Genomic DNA, 17,063 nt, shown 5'->3' with positions numbered 1-17,063 from the left:
GCGTGACAAAAATCATGACTTCAGTTTGATTCCGAAAATCATGAAAATGTGCGAACAGATCTTAAAAAACCTTTGAATTGTAAAAAAAAACATAACCGACTAACGTCGGGCGAACTGCTCTCAAACGACCGGCTTGCTTCGTCAACAGCTAGCCGCAGTTTAGTGTCCTCAGGGCGCTACCTCTTTATCCCGTTTCTGAATACGAAAGTCAGAGTCAGACGAAAAATCGGCCAAGCGAAAAATCGCGTAAAAAGACAAACAGGATTAATATATTTGCTACAAATTGCTTTTGAGAGCAATTAACAATGGTTTCCTTAAATTGCCTGTTAGATCCTTTATGATAAAAAAAAATCAAAGTATAACTCATTGATAATGAGGATCAGAGATGGTGACATTACGCCACATAACAGCAGCTGAAGAGCGGAATGAACAAAAAGAGAGAGAGAGAGAGATAAAACGTGAACGAGAAAGAGGAGGAAAGGAACCTCAACCAAAAGAGAGAGAAGGAGACAGGAAAATCTTCCATTATTGGATTCGACACTGCAACTTCTAGTTTTCTAACCCTCTAATAAATAAATCATATAGAAAAAAACTGAAAAATGCAAAATTAAAAAGTTTTGAACTCCGCAATGAAAAAACAAAACCATTTTTGTCTCGAACGTTTTGTCAAGTAACCCATCTCCGAGACTTGAAAAGTTTCGTTGGACAGTAATGGTCGTTAAACTCAGAAGAGGACAAAAAATATTGAAAAAATTTGGAAAAAATTGCTAATTTTAATAAAAACCTTGCTAAAAATCAGAACATATCTAAAGAACCATTTCATTGTCTCAAGAAACTATCTAGTATCCCTGTTTGAAGCCTGAAATAGTTTCACTGGCTAATAAAGATCCAAACGCTTGGAACATAAAAATTTTCCAAAAATTTGAAAAGTTTACTACTTCAAATCTAAAAGTATTAAGTTTTTAAGTAATGCTAAAACTGGAGTCATAAAAATGTTGATCACAATCCCATTAACTCTAGAAACTATGCAGCAGCTTATTATCAAACCTTGGAGGAGGTCCCAGGGCCTCTGTTGCCGGAAAAAAATTCAAAAACATGAAAAAAATGCAAATATTTTAAAAATTTGCTTAAATTCGTGATATCAAAATCAACATTCAATTACATCTGTAAACTAAACAGTAACATATAATCAAACCCTTGAGGCTAGAGAAACTTAAAAAATGACAAAAAATTTCAAAAAACTTCAAAAAAATTGCAAGTTTTAAAAAAAAATTGCTGAAACTTGATATTAAAAAATTGAAAATTAATCAATGACCAACAAAAATTTTCAATAACTTACTACCAAACCCTAACAGAGGCTTTTTTGACCCTTGAGGCTCAAAAAATCTCAATAATGACTAAACGTTAAAAAATTGGAAATGGCAAAAAAATATCAAAAATATGCTAAAATTCGTAATGTTCAAATATTTCAAGACATTCCAATTAACACAAAAATGATATTATAATTCAACCTATTTTTAAACCATAAAGGAGGTTTCTTGGCTCTTAAGGCTGAAGAAACTAAAAAACGACTAAAAATTTCAAAAAAAATTGAAAAGCAAGTTTTATCAAAAAAATGTTAAAATTTGCGACATTAAGTTTCAAAATAATTCTGTTACCATTAAAAATTTGTCAGTAACTTATTATCAAACCCCATGGGATGTTTTCTGGTACCTGGGTCTGGAAGGACCAGAATAAGGAAAAAAATAAGGAAACAAAATGCACAATTTGTCAAAAAAAATGCTAAAACTCGTGATGGTAAAATGTTGAAACACTACAGAGCTCAAAAACAAACTCAGGCTCAAAGAGCAGTTAATGCCCGCTGGACGCTACCTGTTCATCCCGTTTTTGAGGACGAAAAGTCAAAAGCGTCAGACAAAAAATCGGTTACTCGTATTAACCGCAAAAATCGCATTAAAAAAGACCGACAGGACTAATATAATTGCTACAAACTTCGTTTGAGAGCAATTAAAAAGTATCTTTGAATTGTAAAAATTCAGGAAAAGGGGCAAAAATAGCTTCGCCGCCATAGTTTAAAAGGTTTCTCTTGCGTATACCCCATCCTAAATTGATGCCTAACCAATTCGCCCAACGTTAGTCGACTTACGTTAAAATAATTGGAAACACAATTGGTTTTTCATCTGGTAATATTATATCAACATGCGGGCTCCGAAATTATCTTTTCAAAAATAAAACAACCGACTAACGTCGGACGAATTGCTCTCGAACGACAGGCGGGCGGCAATTTAATTTAGGGGTGTTTCTTTTTTTGGGTAGAAAAACTTGGTCCTCATAGTGGTTCGACCCCGCGACCTCCCAGATAGCAGTCGGACATCTTAACCGCTAAGCCACAACTTCTATGTACGTCAACCGCTAACAATCAACCTAACTCAATCACCGCTAACAATCACTTTTCTATAAGCAATTTTAGAAAGAGAGCAATTGAAATCAGTTAAAATGAAAAAGTGAAGCGTGAAAAAGTCACTTGAGAAGTCACAAAATGTTCCAGAACGAAAGCTCAAAATAGAAAGCAAAAATTTTGCATAAAAAAGACAAACAGGGTTAAAATAATTGTTTCAAACTCCGTTCAAGAGCAATTAAAAAGTATCTTTGAATTGTTAAAAAACCAAGAAAAGAAGCAATGATAGCTTTGCCGCCATAGTTTAAAAGGTTTCTCTTGCGTATACCCCATTTTAAATTGATGCCTAACCAATTCGCCCAACGTTAGTCGACTTACGTTAAAATAATTGGAAACAATTGGTTTTTCATCTGGTAAAATTATATCAACATGCGGGCTCCGAAATTATCTTTTCAAAAATAAAACAACCGACTAACGTCGGACGAATTGCTCTCGAACGACAGGCGGGCGGCAATTTAATTTAGGGGTGTTTCTTTTTTGGGTAGAAAAACTTGGTCCTCATAGTGGTTCGATCCCGCGACCTCCCAGATAGCAGTCGGACATCTTAACCGCTAAGCCACAACTTCGATGTACCTCAACCGCTAACAATCAACCTAACTCAATCACCGCTAACAATCACTTTTCTATTAGCAATTTTAGAATGAGAGCAATTGAAATCAGTTAAAATGAAAAAGTGAAGCGTGAAAAAGTCACTTGAGAAGTCACAAAATGTTCCAAAACGAAAGCTCAAAATGGAAAGCAAAAATTTTGCATAAAAAAGACAAACAGGGTTAAAATAATTGTTTCAAACTCCGTTCAAGAGCAATTAAAAAGTATCTTTGAATTGTTAAAAAACCAAGAAAAGAAGCAATAATAGCTTCGCCGCCATAGTTTAAAAGGTTTCTCTTGCGTATACCCCATTTTAAATTGATGCCTAACCAATTCGCCCAACGTTAGTCGACTTACGTTAAAATAATTGGAAACAATTGGTTTTTCATCTGGTAAAATTATATCAACATGCGGGCTCCGAAATTATCTTTTCAAAAAAAAACAACCGACTAACGTCGGATGAATTGCTCTCGAACGACAGGCGGGCGGCAATTTAATTTAGGGGTGTTTCTTTTTTTGGGTAGAAAAACTTAGTCCTCATAGTGGCTCGACCCCGCGACCTCCCAGATAGCAGTCGGACATCTTAACCGCTAAGCCACAACTTCTATGTACGTCAACCGCTAACAATCAACCTAACTCAATCACCGCTAACAATCACTTTTCTATAAGCAATTTTAGAAAGAGAGCAATTGAAATCAGTTAAAATGAAAAAGTGAAGCGTGAAAAAGTCACTTGAGAAGTCACAAAATGTTCCAGAACGAAAGCTCAAAATAGAAAGCAAAAATTTTGCATAAAAAAGACAAACAGGGTTAAAATAATTGTTTCAAACTCCGTTCAAGAGCAATTAAAAAGTATCTTTGAATTGTTAAAAAACCAAGAAAAGAAGCAATGATAGCTTTGCCGCCATAGTTTAAAAGGTTTCTCTTGCGTATACCCCATTTTAAATTGATGCCTAACCAATTCGCCCAACGTTAGTCGACTTACGTTAAAATAATTGGAAACAATTGGTTTTTCATCTGGTAAAATTATATCAACATGCGGGCTCCGAAATTATCTTTTCAAAAACAAAACAACCGACTAACGTCGGACGAATTGCTCTCGAACGACAGGCGGGCGGCAATTTAATTTAGGGGTGTTTCTTTTTTGGGTAGAAAAACTTGGTCCTCATAGTGGTTCGATCCCGCGACCTCCCAGATAGCAGTCGGACATCTTAACCGCTAAGCCACAACTTCGATGTACCTCAACCGCTAACAATCAACCTAACTCAATCACCGCTAACAATCACTTTTCTATTAGCAATTTTAGAATGAGAGCAATTGAAATCAGTTAAAATGAAAAAGTGAAGCGTGAAAAAGTCACTTGAGAAGTCACAAAATGTTCCAGAACGAAAGCTCAAAATGGAAAGCAAAAATTTTGCATAAAAAAGACAAACAGGGTTAAAATAATTGTTTCAAACTCCGTTCAAGAGCAATTAAAAAGTATCTTTGAATTGTTAAAAAACCAAGAAAAGAAGCAATAATAGCTTCGCCGCCATAGTTTAAAAGGTTTCTCTTGCGTATACCCCATTTTAAATTGATGCCTAACCAATTCGCCCAACGTTAGTCGACTTACGTTAAAATAAATGGAAACAATTGGTTTTTCATCTGGTAAAATTATATCAACATGCGGGCTCCGAAATTATCTTTTCAAAAAAAAACAACCGACTAACGTCGGATGAATTGCTCTCGAACGACAGGCGGGCGGCAATTTAATTTAGGGGTGTTTCTTTTTTTGGGTAGAAAAACTTAGTCCTCATAGTGGCTCGACCCCGCGACCTCCCAGATAGCAGTCGGACATCTTAACCGCTAAGCCACAGCTTTGATGTACCTCAACCGCTAACAATCAACCTAACTCAATCACCGCTAACAATTACTTCTCTATTAGCAATTTTAGAATGAGAGCAATTGAAATCAGTTGAAATGAAAAAGTGAAGCGTGAAAAAGTCACTTGAGAAGTCACAAAATGTTCTAGAACGAAAGCTCAAAATAAGCAAAAATTTTGCATAAAAAAGACAAACAGGGTTGCAATAATTGTTTCAAACTTCGTTCAAGAGCAATTAAAAAGTATCTTTGAATTGTAAAAAAACCAAGAAAAGAAGCAATAATAGCTTCGCCGCCATAGTTTAAAAGGTTTCTCTAGCGTATACCCCATCCTAAATTAATGCCTAACCAATTCGCCCAATGTTAGTCGATTTAAGTTAAAATAATCGGAAACACAATTGGTTTTTCATCTGGTAAAATTATATCAACATGCGGGCTCCAAAATTTTTTTTTTTAAAATAAAACAACCGACTAACGTCGGATGAATTACTCTCGAACAACAGGCGGGCGGCAATTTAATTTAGGGGTGTATCTTTTTTGGGTAGAAAAACTTGGTCCTCATACTGGTTCGACCCCTCGACCTCCCAGATAGCAGTCAGAAATCTTAACCGCTAAGCCGCAACTTCAATGTAACTCAATCACCTAAAAATCAACCTAACTCAATCACCGCTAACAATCACTTTTCTATTAGCAATTTTAGAATGAGAGCAATTGAAATCAGTTAAAATGAAAAAGTGAAGCGTGAAAAAGTCACTTGAGAAGTCACAAAATGTTCCAGAACGAAAGCTCAAAATGGAAAGCAAAAATTTTGCATAAAAAAGACAAACAGGGTTAAAATAATTGTTTCAAACTTCGTTCAAGAGCAATTAAAAAGTATCTTTGAATTGTAAAAAAAACCAAGAAAAGAAGCAATAATAGCTTCGCCGCCATAGTTTAAAAGGTTTCTCTAGCGTATACCCCATCCTAAATTGATGCCTAACCAATTCGCCCAACGTTAGTCGACTTACGCTAAAATAATTGGCAACACAATTCGTTTTTCATCTGGTAAAATTATATCAACATGCGGGCTCCGAAATTATCTTTTCAAAAATAAAACAACCGACTAACGTCGGATGAATTGCTCTCGAACGACAGGCGGGCGGCAATTTAATTTAGTGGTGTTTCTTTTTTGGGTAGAAAAACTTGGTCCTCATAATGGTTCGACCCCGCGACCTCCCAGATAGCAGTCGGACATCTTAACCGCTAAGCCACAACTTCGATGTACCTCAACCGCTAACAATCAACCTAACTCAATCACCGCTAACAATCACTTTTCTATTAGCAATTTTAGAATGAGAGCAATTGAAATCAGTTAAAATGAAAAAGTGAAGCGTGAAAAAATCACTTGAGAAGTCACAAAATGTTCTAAAACGAAAGCTCAAAATGGAAAGCAAAAATTTTGCATAAAAAAGACAAACAGGGTTAAAATAATTGTTTCAAACTTCGTTCAAGAGCAATTAAAAAGTATCTTTGAATTGTAAAAAAAACCAAGAAAAGAAGCAATAATAGCTTCGCCGCCATAGTTTAAAAGGTTTCTCTAGCGTATACCCCATCCTAAATTGATGCCTAACCAATTCGCCCAACGTTAGTCGACTTACGCTAAAATAATTGGCAACACAATTCGTTTTTCATCTGGTAAAATTATATCAACATGCGGGCTCCAAAATTTTCTTTTTAAAAATAAAACAACCGACTAACGTCGGATGAATTACTCTCGAACGACAGGCGGGCGGCAATTTAATTTAGGGGTGTATCTTTTTTGGGTAGAAAAACTTGGTCCTCATACTGGTTGGACCCCGCGACCTCCCGGATAGCAGTCAGACATAACCGCTAAGCCGCAACTTCGATGTAACTCAATCACCTAAAAATCAACCTAACTCAATCACCGCTAACAATCACTTTTCTATTAGCAATTTTAGAATGAGAGCAATTTAAATCAGTTAAAATGAAAAAGTGAAGCGTGAAAAAATCACTTGAGAAGTCACAAAATGTTCTAAAACGAAAGCTCAAAATGGAAAGCAAAAATTTTGCATAAAAAAGACAAACAGGGTTAAAATAATTGTTTCAAACTTCGTTCAAGAGCAATTAAAAAGTATCTTTGAATTGTAAAAAAAACCAAGAAAAGAAGCAATAATAGCTTCGCCGCCATAGTTTAAAAGGTTTCTCTAGCGTATACCCCATCCTAAATTGATGCCTAACCAATTCGCCCAACGTTAGTCGACTTACGCTAAAATAATTGGCAACACAATTCGTTTTTCATCTGGTAAAATTATATCAACATGCGGGCTCCAAAATTTTCTTTTTAAAAATAAAACAACCGACTAACGTCGGATGAATTACTCTCGAACGACAGGCGGGCGGCAATTTAATTTAGGGGTGTATCTTTTTTGGGTAGAAAAACTTGGTCCTCATACTGGTTCGACCCCGCGACCTCCCAGATAGCAGTCAGACATAACCGCTAAGCCGCAACTTCGATGTAACTCAATCACCTAAAAATCAACCTAACTCAATCACCGCTAACAATCACTTTTCTATTAGCAATTTTAGAATGAGAGCAATTGAAATCAGTTAAAATGAAAAAGTGAAGCGTGAAAAAGTCACTTGAGACGTCACAAAATGTTCTAGAACGAAAGCTCAAAATGGAAAGCAAAAATTTTGCATAAAAAAGACAAACAGGGTTGCAATAATTGTTTCAAACTTCGTTCGAGAGCAATTAAAAAGTCGTACTCAAGGTTGTTACGGAAAAATGCTTCAGTTTGTGCTTTGAAAAATTGAAAGTCAAGAGCATTTCGTCTCAGAATAAAATTTGCTGAATTGAGTCAAACCAATTACAAGACTAAAGGTAACATCAAAAAGTTCTTCAACTCGAAGTACATAAATTGGATTTGCCTATTGATATATTTCCATTTTAATTCACATGTGTGTGGCATTTAACATAAAAGGTGATGGTTATTAACGTCAACAAACATTCCGTTTATGGTCTGAGTCTCATCAATGTTTTTAACGAGAATCTACAAGTGCTTCCGTTACAGGCGTCTACCAGGTCTAAAATCCACTCACATTTATAGCTGGTTTCCACTTTTACGCCTTCATACATTGTAAAACTGGACTATAAGTACTCATATTTAATCCTTTTTATCTGGTCTTAAGTCTATATTGTAACCAGATGATTGTAATGGCAAAATTTACCAGAATTTATTTTTGAAAATCAAAACATCCCTAAATATTTCTGAATTCGACTTTACCTTTCTGTATCAAAATGAGATAATTGCGCTTCCATATCTTTTGGTCGGATATATTTGGATTGGACGGTCAATGGAAATAAAAACCGTTACATGGCCCCTCTGATGAAATTTTTTAGACCCAAATCGTTTTTTGAATGGCTCAAGCATCCTGCATATCTACTGACCGGTAATTTTTCCGCAGCTTTCAGCAGAATAAGACTTTTGTAATATCCACAAAACAGAGACAATAAGCTCTGCAAGTATTTCAGGTTCTGTGCTTGTGCTTCGTAGAGCAGGGCCGATTGAGTTGCCAGTTCAAATTCTTTCACCTTCATTTGTTTCATTTGCTGTTTATTCTTCTTTTGATTCGAACTTGTTGTTGTGACCATATCTCGTCTCTGCATTTTAAAAAACGGTTTCTCCTTAGTTGGAACTGTAACATACTGTGATGGCTGTGGCAACAATTCATCACTAAATTTCTCGAGGCGCTCTTTCTGCAAACTACAAGACCAGATAAGTAGAAAATCAGCCAAGTACCAGAATATGTATATCAACTCATGGTCACTGTACAATTCCAGCTCAAAACCCAGGTACATAAACTGCTGCATCACATTTGAGGCTTGCAGACTCAACCATGAGTAAACGCGATGGCACGTCTGGTTTTTGTCTGTTTTCAGATCCGGATAGAACGTGTTAATGGCATTATCCAAAGCGATACAAATTGGTTCTAGTTGGAACAGTTCTTGATTGACTCGAACTAGATGCTCGCGAAAACGGGATCTGTTCTTCCCAAAACACTGAAACAAAAGTCTCTTAAAAAATCACAAATGACTCGCAATTGATCTCTCGACGATATGATTCTAACACAAATTTTTGGTATTTCGTAAATTTTTGGCATTTTGCCTTTTGGAGACACAGTTAACCAAATCCTTTTAAACCATCAACAAAACTCTGTCCTAGGACTGATTTTGGTTAATACGAAACTTTGAAGGATTACTGCAAAATTTCTGTGACAGTGTGTATCTCTTCGAACATTTGAAGAATAAAATGTGCGCCTTTTTCACTGGCTAATCGACCATTATTGTGAACAAGGGATAGCTTACTTTAACGAATAAAGCTACAGGTCTAATGCAACTGGCGAGGAACTGCTCCGAAAGAGTAGATACATTGTCCGCATCAGTAGTGAAGGGCAAGTGCGATACTGTCGAGCTCACAGTCTGAAACAACTTTCCTTTCTCAATTTTAATAACAACTTGACTAGACAAAATGAAACATTAACAAATTTAGTCAAATCTGGCTGATGGCGGAAAATAAGACGAAAAAATCTTATAGCGAGATTATGACCACTTTCTGTATTCCTGCCGATCCAACCGATCCGCATCAGATCATAATTATAACCGCTGCGCGAATGAACTTTATGGCCAGAAGTGACCAACAATTAGGCGGAAGTTCCAAGTTTGTAATAGCAAGCACTAGAGGTCTGTCTCAACTTTGATGTTATGGTCCCTACTGCTTCTGCAACTTTTACCTGATTTGTATCAGTATATACTATTACATCTACATTAAGTTGACATCAGAACTCCTCCCAATCACAGTAAATCGCTATTCGAATTTGGAACTAGTTCAATTATATGTGGTAAAAAGTCTTCTATTAGTTTCTACCCTGGACTACAATCAATACACATATTTACCGAATAGAGTTGTCTTCCAGCTCACCTTTGACATAAAAGCATCAATAGGTATCCCAAGAAGAGTCAGCTTTTGCTCCGCCTCCCCCAACCCGAGTCCCAATTTATTCACATTTGGATTGTAGAACACAACACATTGCACCAAAGACCTCTCCAGCAAGTTCGTTTTTGGACCAGTAGCAACGGAAGAGAGGAAATTGATAACAGTCGAAAGAGAGCATCTATTAGTTGATGAATTTGCAAAGAGCACGCAAGCCTCCCTGAAGCTTGACATGACTGTTGCAAAGTATTCATGCATTTTGAACCATGAGGGAAAACCAGCAGCTTTTGGAAACGTTGGCGGTAGAAGATGCTGGTTTACTGAAATGCAAACTCTTATTTTTAACATTCAAGCACAATAATTTAAAAAATCTTTAACATTGCCAGCAATATAACCGCCATTGACACGTTTGACGCACATCGTGATTGAAACGAAACAAGAAAAAAGAAGAAGTAGAAATTGAAGTGTGAAAGTGTTCTAATTTGGATTGCAGTATCAGTTAGATTCTGAGGTTACACTTAAAAAATTCAGCTACTGAACTGAAGGCTATTAAGCTTAATACGGATGTCAGCCAGCAATCGCTCTAATGAACTTCGATTACCTAATGCACTATGCCTTAAGGACCCGGCATTATCTGTTTATCCCGTTTCTTTTGATTTTTCTCTTTTGACCCTGGCCGTATTTTTTACATTGCGTAATTCAAGCAATGAAAGAAATTAAAATCCATTCAGATGAAACAGCGAGTAGGGTAGGCCAGGAGTCAAACGTGAAGGTCGTGTCAATTGTTTAACAGAAAAAACGTGGAGGAAAGGTGAAGCAAACTTCTAAAAATCAGCACGACAAATCCTGAAATACAATCCAAAAAATCGAAAGAAAAACTTAGAACTACTATACCTGAACAGCAGATCAATTGAACAATTCCAGTCAAAAGTTAAACTAAAATAATCAAAGACACTCAACAAAAATATAATCATTGATATAAATCTTGAAGCTTTCGCCCTGAAGGTCTAATTGCATCCAATTAAATAAACCCATTAAACCACGCACAAGCTTTGAAAGGGATTAATTGGCCACTACGGATGGAAAAACTCGGAAATATGCCAAATACTTTAAATTGAAAATTCCAAGAATTATTGAAAGCTACTAAACTCCCAATATCAATATGTTCAAAACATTTTTCCTGCCTATCGAATCTGTCTATTCACCCATCTGCAAGAAATTAAAAACTTTATTTGCCCTCGAAGATCGATACTCAGAAAACCAAAAAAAAATTAAAAAAATGAAAACAACTGCATTATTGATTAAAAAATATTGCTAAAATTCGTCACATTTATAACGGCAAAACCATTTCATTGTCTTCAGAAACTATCCAGACACCTAATTTCGAGCCTATGAAGTTTAAATGAACCATAAAGATCAATCAACGAAACATAATTTTCAGAGAATTTAAATTTATTATCACCAAAAAATCTCAAAAATGCGAAAGTTGATAACTATTCCAGTCGCCCTGCAAACTATACAGTAACCTATTATCAAACCCTACAGGACAATCCGCGAACAAATCCCTAGAGGACATATTTATATATTTTTTAAACTTGATAAAAATAGCAAGTTTTAGCAAAAAATGCTAAAATTCGTGACGTTGTTGAAAACATCATCATTGCCACTAGAAACTAATTACTAAACAATTATCAACCCCTAGAGCAGTTGTCTTCGTCCCTGGGGCTGACAAAACTAAAATATGACAAATATAAAAAAAAACTGGTAAAGCTTGTCAAATTAATGTTAAAAACCATTCCATTGCCACCAAAAATTATGCAGTAAACTATTATCAAACCATAGAAGAGGTTCATTGGTCTCTGTAGCAGGCAAGCTCGAAAAATGACAAAAAAACATGAAAACTTGCACCTTTTTGGGCTCAAAAGCTCCTAAACATGACCTTCTAACCTTGAATTACGGCCTTCCCAGAAGCTTCACCACTCTAAACACTTGAGGGATCTACTAAAAGAAGCTAAGGGCTTTTACAAAAAAGACAAAGCACCAATACAATCCAAACATGGACTGTAAAAGAACAGCAGGACTAAAACCCCGAATTACAATCCAAAGAACTGAATTAGCTAATAAAATGACAAAAAATTTTTAAATTGAGTAACCATTGAACAATATGAAGAAGAGCAAAAACACCGAACTTGATATGACAGACCATGTATATATACCGGCACTCTTTGTCAACACTTCAGGATTCGTTAGCTGTAATGTATACCGCAATAAGTAGAAAAAATATTCCAACTTCAACTGAAACTTACCACCACTCTAATTGGGAGTGGTAAAAATCACCACTCTAATTTGGCTTCTCATTGGCATGAAAAAGCCAAAAAAAGTGTCAACAGATCTTCAAAACGAAGACAGCGCACTAGCACGATCCAAAAACTTTGCAAAAGAATACTGCAAAAAGCAAGAGCACCAATATTATCCATCTCCTCGATTATAAAAGGGAGAGCGCCAAAATAATAGCCGTTGAGAGGCTGACTGCGGCTAATAATTACGTTTTTTTTAAATTAAGTGTCATCAACATTTTTTTTGTTTATGCGTAATTATCAGGAGTGCATTTTTTTCACTGAAGAGTAGACAGACAAGAGAGCGTGTTTTCTGCTTTAGTCCCGATAAAAGAGATAAAAGTTAGCAATTTTTTTTTAGAGTTTTGCGATTTTGGACGCTTCTGAAACAAATTTTGCATTCTACTTCAAATTTTTATAGCAATTTGGGAGTTCTGTCGTTATAAATTGTTAAATTAGCTGTTCTAGCTGTTTTCGCTACCTTTCCAATGAATTGATATTATTTTGAATTGTTTTGGCTACAGATCATTGTTGTTTACTTTAGGTTTTCTGTTGTTCAATTTTCTGTTTTTCCTATACATTTTAATTTTCTGCTTTTCGCTCTAGCTTCTCTTGTTCCGTCTTTACATTGGAGGTATTCCTCCTAAAAATGTCATTGGAGGCTACACAGGGTGCTTCCATTTGATAAAACAATTTTGTTTATTGTTCTTTGCATTTTTTCTTGTTGCTCAATACGTTTCAGTCAGAGTTTGAGTAGTTGAATGCATGAGCATTAGTAACAAATGTGCTTCAAAATAATTTTTGGGAAGTAGCATTTTAGCAGTTTGTTGGCAAAATATTGGGAGAATTTGGGGAAAAAATTTATTACCTTTTGATTTGGTCCTTCATTGCTTTTCACATCCTAACCGTATCGCATATTGTCTTGCAAACAGTTGTTCTGAAGTTACCACATATAAAGAACTTCTTATCAAATGCTTTATCAGCTATTCTGGACAGATACTATACTATTGTTCATTTTCCTCTTGTTGCATAAGTACAACTATTATAAAGAAAGATGTTGTTAAGCCAGTTAAGGCACGAACGAACTTTGATAGGTTGTATCCGTTTATCCTGTCTCTTTTGATTTTGCTGTTTTGACCTTGACTGTATTCACTATCTTGCGTTATTCATTGAGTGAATGGATTTAAAAACCATTCAGTTGAAACAGTGAGTGAAGTAACTCAGAAGTCAAGCGTGGAAGTCGTGACTTGCGTAAAACGAAAAACGTGATCAAAAGGTAAAGCGAATTTGAAAAAACGTAGCAGGACAAGTCCTGACGTACAATTCAAAAAAATTTACTTGACTAAACAAAAAACTAGACCTAGAACGGACTATGAGTTAATTAGGCCATTTCTAAAAAAAATCAGATAAAAAACTTTAAAAAAACAGAAATTCAATGTCAAAAAGCCGCGTGTGAACAAAAAACCACTAGCGAGAAATGGAATTTTGGTTCAATCAAAAAGCCTAGAATGAACTATGAATGGATTGGGAAAACCCTTTAGAAAAAACCTGATCAAAAAACGAAAAATAGTAAAAATCAAAAAGAAATTGCCGCATGTGAACAAAAAACCAATAGCGAGAAAGCGAATTTTTGTTCAAACACCGTATTCTCACTCGCTTTTTCGCACCACTTCCTGGTTCGGCGTAACCAAAATCACTACTCCAATTTAACTTCAAAAATCATGAAAATGTGTGAATAGATCTTAAAAAAAAGACAGCGCCCCAATACAATTCAAATTCTTTGAATTGTAAAAAGGAGAGCGCCTAATGATAGCGGTTTGAGAGGCTGACGGCGTCTATTAATAATTACACAAAACAAAACTGCAAGCAAAATGAGTTTGGCCAAATGGATGAAAAACGGCAAAAAAAACGGTTATATATATATATGCTCTATTCTCTCAAAAAAAACTTCAAAGTCGAAAAGTCATTACTCAATGCAGCACATGAACAAAAATTAGTTCACAAGGCATCTTTAACCTCTTTTGCTTTTCGGCCAAAAAACCACTTGAGCATAGACTTTTCCGGTATAAAAAAACCTTAAAACCAATACTCCTCTTCGAATCATAAAAACAAAAAACCATAATACCTCTTCGAGTCGTAAAAATGACAGCGCCCCAATACAATTCAAATTCCTTGAAACGTAAAAAATAGGGCTGCTGTAATAGCAGGCTCAGAAGATGAGGGCGGCTATTTCTAAAAAAGACAATGGCTTTTGATAATTTGCGAAAATTGGAATGAAGCAAGAAAAAAATGGCAGTAATGAAGAAGGAAAATTATATAATTTACGAATGAAGCAACTAACTGTTAGCGTCAAATCCCAAGATTTTGCATATGCCTCCATTTGTGCCAAGTTCCTGCTCACGTTGCTTGGATTCTTCTGTTTGCTTCATCAGTTTAAACCGGTCAAGCATCTTCTCCAACAACTGAGGCAGCTTTTTCATCTCTTGTGAATTTTGGTTAGCTGTATTGGAAGCACTTGAAGATTGGCCGGGCGAATTTTGGCAGTGATTGTAGTTCAAAATGACATTGCACGTTGATATGAAAGTATGTAGAAAAGAAAGCCGGAGTGACAGTTGTTTGCTGTCTGTAGATTTATGATTGCGACATGATTCAGCCTCGTTCTTCAACTGAGACAGCAACAACTAAAACATAATTAACACACATTTCTATTTACATTCAAAGCTCTTATGGCTTCCTGTGATTGTTTCCATTTTAGTCAGATATTTGAAATTGACAAATGCTTTGTGCATCCGTTGAACTGTGAGAACATCGTGCCAGCCAGTGTTAGCTATTTTTATTGTTCCAACCCCGTTTTGGGGGTGAAGTTTTATGCCAGGGGAGTTTTTTTAATACGACTCTGGAATCTTTCACTTAGAGAATTGTAAAATTGTCATTCAAAAGATCTAAAAATACTGAATCGATTTGGTGAAGTAGAATTTTTAAACTTTGCTTACTTTGGAAAACAGGGTTTGAATTTTTTCATTTATCACCTTTTCACGCCAAATAAAACTCAGTTTACAATAAAGTAATGATTTAACAATAGTCCCCGTCAGCCTCTCAAAACGTATCATCGGTGCCCTGCCCCTTCTACGATTCGAAGAGGAGTTATGGTGATACTCTGGTTTTCTACAATTCAAGGACGCGTTATGGTTTTGCCGTTTCTACAACTCGAAGTGAATTTGGAGTGACTTTTGAAAGCAAAATGAAACTCGTGAAAAAATATGAAGTGGGCTGGGAGCTGAACAAAATTGAAGAGTAGAGCGAGAAATTGAGTTGAAAAAATTCTGTAATCAAGCAAATTTTTTTCTTCACATGCAGCTTTTTAGGGTAGTTTTTCTTGAACTTTTTTAGCTTAAGAGGTTTGAAAATGATGAAATATTATATTTTAACTATTTTGGTGATTTTAAGGCTAATTTACCTCAATTTTTTGCCGTTTTTAGTTTTTCCTATAATATTAGAAAAATTATATATATATTATGATTTTCCTATTGTTTTGCGAGCATTTCAAAATTCTTTTTTGCTCAGAGCACCTTTTCTGTGGCTCAATGTGCCCTTTAACTTTCATTAAGTATTCTAGTTTTTCAAGAGCTTGTTTTTTCACGGACTGATTTTGAATTCTTTTCATGGCAAGTTTCACTAAGTACTAGTTTTTTGACGGAATAGTTGTTTGGCAGACCGACTTTCGGGTCGTTTCAGTTATTCTCATTTTTTTGGTAAATTTGTTGTGTATATTTAAAACAAGAAGCGAAATGCATAAAAACAAAGAGTTTAGGTCCCTAGAGAAAGAGATAAGAGTTAGTAAATTTTTTTAGAATTTGCCATTTTGGACGCTTCTGAAACAAACTTTGCATTCTTCTTCAAATTTTTATAGCAATTTGGGAGTTCTGTCGTTAAAAATTGTTGAATTAGCTGTTCTAGCTGTTTTCGCTACCTTTCCAATGAATTGATATTATTTTGAATTGTTTTGGCTACAGATCATTGTTGTTTACTTTTTTTTAGGTTTTCTGTTGTTCAATTTTCGGTTTTTCCTATACATTTTAACTTTCTGCTTTTCGCTCTAGCTTCTCTTGTTCCGTCCTTACATTGGAGGTATTCCTCTTAAAAATGTCATTGGAGGCTGCACAGGGTGCTTCCACTGTAATGGATAAAACGATTTTCTAACTTTGTTTTTTTTAGTTCTTTGTATTTTTTCTTGCTGCTCAATATATTTCAGCCAGAGTTTGAGTAGTTGAATGCATGAGCATAAGTAACAAATGTTCTTCAAAATAATTTTTGGGAAGTATCATTTTAGCAGTTTGTTGGCAAATTACTGGGAGAATTTGGGAAAATTTATTACGTTTTGATTTTGTCCTTCATTTCTTTTGCGTTGCATCCAAACCGTACTGCATATTTTCTTGCATACAGTTGTTCTGAACTTACCACTTATAAAGAACTTTTTATCAAATGCTTTATCAGCTTTTCTGGACAGATACTTTTCTATTGTTCATTTTCCTGTTGTTTCATAAGTACAACAATTATAAAGAAAGATGTTGTTATGCCAGTTAAGGTAAGAAACTGTCTCCTTCCGTTCGTTTTTGGAATTCTTCCGGCTGTTTTTTATGAGCAAAAAACGGAAGTTCAGGGACCCATGAAATTGGAAAAACAAAACCGACAAAACGTCGGAAGCACTGCTCTCGAACGACTAGTGGGAGTTCTAATCAATTGCAGCCTGCTAGTCGGGGGGGAGGGGGTGGAGTGAGGGAGGACGGGGAGCCTAAATGGGACTAAGAAGTTCAATAGTGGGCTTCACATA

The 17,063-nt window shown here is 35.5% G+C and overlaps 1 protein-coding gene across 1 annotated transcript in view; it reads right to left on the bottom strand.

Moving 5' to 3' along the window:
- The window catches only part of LOC142339742 (N-alpha-acetyltransferase 35, NatC auxiliary subunit-like), a 28,047-nt gene that overhangs the window by 4,688 nt on the left and 6,296 nt on the right, over positions 1 to 17,063 (bottom strand). The window contains exons 3-6 of the mRNA XM_075389997.1: positions 14,574 to 14,913; positions 9,885 to 10,216; positions 9,272 to 9,385; positions 8,354 to 8,965 (exon numbers count right to left, since the gene is read on the bottom strand). Coding sequence (XP_075246112.1) covers positions 8,354 to 8,965; positions 9,272 to 9,385; positions 9,885 to 10,216; positions 14,574 to 14,913 — 1,398 coding nt within the window. The remainder of the gene's footprint in view (positions 1 to 8,353; positions 8,966 to 9,271; positions 9,386 to 9,884; positions 10,217 to 14,573; positions 14,914 to 17,063) is intronic.

This window comes from Convolutriloba macropyga, chromosome 1, assembly GCF_964194025.1.
Source record: "Convolutriloba macropyga chromosome 1, txConMacr16.3, whole genome shotgun sequence".
NCBI classification, from domain to species: domain Eukaryota; kingdom Metazoa; phylum Xenacoelomorpha; order Acoela; family Convolutidae; genus Convolutriloba; species Convolutriloba macropyga.
This window is presented reverse-complemented; position numbering and strand designations above follow the sequence as displayed.